The sequence below is a fragment of the Mus musculus genome, chromosome 9 (genome assembly GCF_000001635.26).
Source record: "Mus musculus strain C57BL/6J chromosome 9, GRCm38.p6 C57BL/6J".
Lineage (NCBI taxonomy): Eukaryota > Metazoa > Chordata > Mammalia > Rodentia > Muridae > Mus > Mus musculus.
In genome coordinates this window covers 89,235,604-89,241,603 of record NC_000075.6, presented here as the reverse complement: position 1 = coordinate 89,241,603, position 6,000 = coordinate 89,235,604, and the positions used below count along the sequence as shown (strand labels likewise).

Here is a 6,000-nt window from a genome sequence, read left to right as displayed (position 1 = left end):
CTCTTAGCCTGAATTGACATTTTTAAAAAATATATTTTTACCTTTGTGCACAAAATATCACTGTATATTATTATGTAAAAAATAGTAGATCTGTATTTAAAGTGAAATAATTGTCCACATATTCTCTTTACACTTTAAAAAATGTTACCAAACACTCTCTATCAGTCATCTACCGAAGACAAGAAGCTCTTTCGAACTTACAGCATTGTGAAGGGACAGACATGGAGATTAGTAACTGCTCCATAGGACAATGTGATAAATAGGCAATGGCCACAGAAAGAGAAGAAAGAGGATCTAGAGTTGGCAGGAGGGGAGCCAAGGAAGACCTCCTGGAGAAACAAAGCAAGGAGAGAGCCCTGAAGATGCCCAGCAGTTCCCAGGACAAAAGAAGCCAGCATTGAGATGCAGGAAAACAGGCTTGCACTGGGCAGAGGGCCTGCGGTGCTTGCAGCACTCATAGAAAGACATATGGGGGAGAGGGAAGAGATGGTAGAGGAAGGGGGAGGGGGGCTTACAAGGGATTTCTCCCACAGTGGAAGGCATCTACTTGTTAAAATGTCTCTAAAAGACTTTAATGTGGATTGTCCACACTAGATTTATGCCTTATCAGATCATCCCTGAAATAAATTGGAGGCCAAAGAAGCTAAGCACAAAGCCTGCATACTTGAGCTGAGAAATGCTGAGAGTTGAAGAAATCAGGAGCAGGAAGACAGGAAGGAGAGAGCAGATGTAGACCACATCCCAGAGGCAATGCCAGCAGGAGCTAGTGACAGGCTGCAGGTGGAACCAAGCAAGCAGACATGTCCAGGAAGACCCCTGAGTGTCTTGTGATAACCAAATCTTTCCCCTCAACAAAAGTACCTCTCCCTGGCTGTGAGGCCATCTGGCAATGTCCGGTACGTGGCAGCTTCCATTTCCAAATGGAACCCACGAATTCACAGAAATGCTTCCTTATATAAGTCCTCAGGGCCAGAGACCAATCACTGGATCAAAGTATGCAAACCACAAAAGATTCCCATCCATTCACCACATGAAGCTACAAAGTGTCACACACAAGACTTCAAGGTGAGTAAATGAAGCCATGATTAGGTGGTATAATAATATTCCTGGGGAATATTTTATCCATACCAAGTACTGCCAAACCAATTAATAACAACTGAGTCTCCATATGCCAGAGCAATCAGGCCTATGACTGCATATTAAGAAACCATGCCTCCATTCACACCCAATTTCTGTTTCTCTAATAGTTATAAATATTTCATCTAAACTAAAAGACGGAAAGGTCAACTTACCATCTTGACACCAGAAAGCTAAGCTGAAAACCATGCGGTTTCCACCTCCATTTGCATTAATATTCTAATAATTTCTATTGATTTCTAAATAGGATTTTATATTATTTTATTTTTATACTTAAAATCACAACCCATATTCACTTTAATGTGCCATTTTGATTCATTTTGACAAGAGAAAAATATACATATGTTCTTTACACCGGGACAGAGCAGTAAGTGTAGCCGTCGTGGTGTAACTTAGGATGCTGGGGAATCTTCATAAAGGACTTCATCTACCTTCATGTCATGCTCATCCACTGGGATCTGGGGACAGATCTGCTCTTTAAAAGCCAAAGCCATGGTGTAGGGCTTCACTTCCTGATGCTGTACACAGCGCTTCAGGTAGGTGTCATAGTACCCCTTACCCCGCCCCAGCCGGTTGCCATCTTTGTCAAACCCGAGGCCAGGAAGGAAGATGAGGTCAAGTCCACCTGTGGAAAACAGAAATGTACTTGGAGCATCAATGGTTACTTCATGACTGCTTCAGGATAGCATGTTATTTCTATTAACATCAATCATTTTCCCATTTTTAAAAAGAGTATATATATATAATCCTTGTGTAATCATGAAAAAAAAAAAAAAAACAAGTTAGACAAAGGGAATAATTCTTCAGCAACGTTGTTAGTCCTGCATCCATCCTTCCGCAGTCCTTTGGTGTGCCTCTATAGAAATGGCAGGTTCTTAGCCTTGTCCACATCAGTGAGAGGACGCTGTGGGCAGACCTCAGACCTTCCTTTAACTCTAGCATGTAGCTGATTCTCCACACCTCTCTGGTTCGGGAGCCAGTACCCTGGGATCATGACAGATGGACGGATGTGAGAAGGCCAGGGAAGACAGAAAGGATGGAGCTATTCCACAGCTGTTAAGAGTATCATGCAGTCCACAAGGCCCACTCCTCTTCCATTCCCTCCCACTGACAGGCAAGGGTAGGCTCAGACTTAAAGCTTAGGTGTGGGGTGAGCACACTGACAGCACTGCTAGCACGGCAGACCATGGCTGGAAGCCAAGGGCTCTCAGCTCAGGATGCTAGAAGTAGGATGTTCTGATAGAATAGTGCTGGCATCAAGCAGCTGATGACTTCCTATGAGGTGAACCCCATTTCCTGTTCCTGCCACGTACATGTTCACCTTGCCTGCTGACTTCCCACACTGAAGAGCTCAGGTGCAGTCAGACCCAACCCGCTAAGCCTGCCTGCCTATTCCAAGGCCTGCTTGCTTAAAACAATTAAGAAAGTGATGTCATTGATCTTTCCTTTCTATCCCTGTCCCATTATTTTATCTCTATAGGAATGGACAGTGTCCTGTGCATTTGGACCTTGCTGCCAAGGGTCTTCTTTACCTTTGAAGAGCAACTAACTTAAAGTTCCTGCCTTCTAAACCTGTAACACATATATGTACTATGATTTCTGCCTCTCCACATGTGAATAGGTGTTTTGTAAAATCTTCAGAGAGGACACAGAGTCCTTGCCTTCAAGAGATGACAGTTCATTTAAAATAACATGTAACATCAGGCTAAGATGACATCTCTATCAACTGTCCCAAAGCTACAGAAGCAAAGGCTCTAGAGACTCCAGTAGAGAATAAGTAAATTTAGCTGGGTGAGAAGTCCTGGTCATGGGGTATTTTGACTTGACATGGGCTTTTTAAGAACGTGTCAAGAGTCAAGTTACATCCTGGAAGCCAAAAGAAGGGTAGCAGGATAGTGCGCAGGGAAGGGGCAAGCGGCAGTTTCGTATGGGGCAGAAAGACCGGGGCAAGGAATAAGAGATGACAGGTGTGCACTTTTCTCCAGCAGTGGAAGAACAAATGCCAGGACGAAGGTACATGGAATTCTCAAAAAATTAATAGTGGAACTACCATAAGATCTAGAAACCTTGCTCCTAGGTGTTTATCCAAAAACACTGAAATCAGGATCTCAGCAGATCTTTACACTTCCATCTTCATGTTGAAGTGTACCCAATAGCCCAAAGGTAGAACAGCCGAAATGTCCACCAGAGTAACAACTGATCAAAACAAACAAATAACCAAAACCATGGCACATGCATATGGTAAGGTATTAATCTGCCACAAAATTGAAGACAATTTAATAATAGTGGACATGGATGAACCAAGAAGACACTGTGCTAGATGGAAAAACAATCATATAAACACGCACACACTGTATAACTCCACTTATACTAGGTATCTAGAAGAGTAAAACTTTTATAAACAGGAAGTAGAATGCCAGTTGTCAGGACCAGGGGAAGATACTATTAGATAAGCACAGCGTGTCATCCAAGCAAGATGGACAAGCTCCAGCAGTCTGTAGGACACTGTGTTTATGGCCAAAATAAGTATACTCTAGACCTAAACTTTTAAGAGGGAACATCTCATATGGGTTACTAGCTAACATAATAAAAAACAAACTATACAAGCAAAGCAACAAAAAGGTACGGCAACAGAACAGCTGGGATATTCATCAGCGCCGACACATACAGAAAAAAGGCAGAATTCTGGAGCCATCACATTCCTGCTGGTGGAGGAAGAGACCAGAGGAGAGAAACAGTCAAGGAAAGCCATTCTCAGCCCTCACGCTGGGATCAAGTTTGCTGCTGCTCCTACTCCTCCCTGGGCTTGGTCTGCTTCTCCCTAGAGTCTGTCTTGTAGAGCTGAGTGTATATGTCTCTGTCGACTCGGCTGGACAGCAATTTTCCTTGCAGGCCATAATTTTTTCCAAGCCATCCTTCATGCTTGGATTTTAATAGACTGCTAGAGCACAAAGACCCTGAAAAATGAGTACATTATCTTCAGACAGATCAATCCTGGCATGGCACCTCCGACTTCAATAACTCTAAGGTATATATATTTGGATTAAAGAAGTGACATTATGAGTAAGTCTATCCTCGCATGGCCACTAGTTAAACGTGAAATTCTCTAGCTATTAAGCAGAAGTGAGAATGGCCTTCTGGCCATTGGGTAACTCAGGGACCTGAAACTGCCCTGCAGAAGTCCTGGCATTCTACCTGGGAATCTGGCCTTTGCGTCCATGCCCATTAGAACTGCTTCCACCCAAATCCCTTCTACTATTTGTGCACTTGACTGTGGCCCCAGTTCCAGTACCTAGGACTTTGAAAGTCCTTTCTGGTATTTTCCCATTTCTGCTGTTTAGATCTTAGTGCTTTTCTGAATGTATATTGCATTCCTTACTGGCTTCCCCCATCTGCTGTTGCCCCTGAAGTTCTTTCTGTGGCTTGCCACCATCTTTTCTTCCTTTCTCTTCTCTTCTGCTGCCTGATACATGCGTGAGCACACACACACACACACACACACACACACACACACACACACACACCACATACACGCACATACACATGCACAACCTTACCTACCCTACCTACTTACCTATCTGGGACTCTTGACATTTCCATAACAGTACTTCTGAATGTCACCTTTCCCCAGTGAAGAAATCAGTGGGACAAGTAAATCAGGTGTGGGCTCAACAAGCTTCCCATGCCACATATACTAGAGCATGACCCCTAGACACACCCTAATGAACCACAAAAGCGAAGTTCAGTAGGAAGAACAGAAAAGCCTTCCTTCTTCACCCATATTCTTCCTACATGATTTACAATCAGCAAAGGCTCATTAACAGAAGACATTAGCATAGTGCCCACCATAATCCTGATTCCAGTTAACCCTTCCACTCTTGTCTCCCAAGCCTGGCTGGAATGAAATGTAACCAGGAGAGCTAATGAGCTCCACTCATCAGGATGGCAACAAGACCTTCAGGCAGAGGTCTCTGGGTGTTAGCCAGTTCTTCTGCACAGCCACACTTTATTGTTTATTTGTTCTTCCTGGGGAAGGTGTATTCCACAGTTCTCTTGCATTCGAAACTGCAAAGCTAACTTTTGGAAAACTGCACCAGCCTTATACCCTACATTTGTTCACAGTCTTTCTTCTTCCCCTTATTTGGTATTGCTCTGAAAGAGCAGCCTCCTCTGAAGGCAGCTGGTAAGGGGCAAGGACCATGCTATTTCCTAGCTGTGGGATCAAGGGTGAGTAGCCTTCCAGTCTGTGCTTTCGACATTACCACCTGCAAATCTGCTTGTTCGCCTGCTGTCACAAACATTAAACAGATCATGCTTATGAGCTCTACTGCTAAGTACAGTCCAAGATAATTGCATTTATTAAGAGAATTTCTCCTTTGAATTAAGAAATATGAGGCACTATTTCTTGAACTGGTGGAGAAAGGAATGAAGTTCCTCTAGAACTCCCAGTGAAATTGAGCAGAGCTTCTTACTTAAGTCTTCCCTTAGAGCTGACTGATGCATGTATTCCTCCTGCCTCAGGCTTCAGCCAAGAGAGCAAGAAAACTAGGAAAGCGTAGGTGAAGACCCAGAGTTAGGTGTGTTGACTTTTTTTTCCTATAAAGAGCCAAGGGGCAAATAATTTAGGCTATGAGACACTGTGAACCATAGGTCAGTTTTGTACTGTGAAAACAGCCTTAAGCAATACTACATATATATGAATAACTAGCTATGCTCACTTACTAAAATAGGTAGAGGACCAGACTTGATCCAGAGGCTACAGTTGCCATCCTGTAATGTGATATAGAAGGAGTTTCTGAAATAAGAACAAAGGTCAAAGGTGGACAGGGTAAGAACAACATCCCTTAGAGATGGCAAGAAGGT

At 43.4% G+C, this 6,000-nt stretch overlaps 1 protein-coding gene across 2 annotated transcripts in view; it reads right to left on the bottom strand.

The window, feature by feature from the left end:
- Window positions 1–1,378: 1,378 nt before the first annotated feature.
- Window positions 1,379–6,000, bottom strand: part of Mthfs (5, 10-methenyltetrahydrofolate synthetase) — a 29,036-nt gene continuing 24,414 nt past the window's right edge. For both annotated transcript variants that reach the window (NM_026829.2, NM_001359993.1), the window contains exon 3: window positions 1,379–1,762. In NM_026829.2, coding sequence (NP_081105.1) covers window positions 1,530–1,762 — 233 coding nt within the window. In that variant the 3' untranslated portion in view covers window positions 1,379–1,529. The remainder of the gene's footprint in view (window positions 1,763–6,000) is intronic.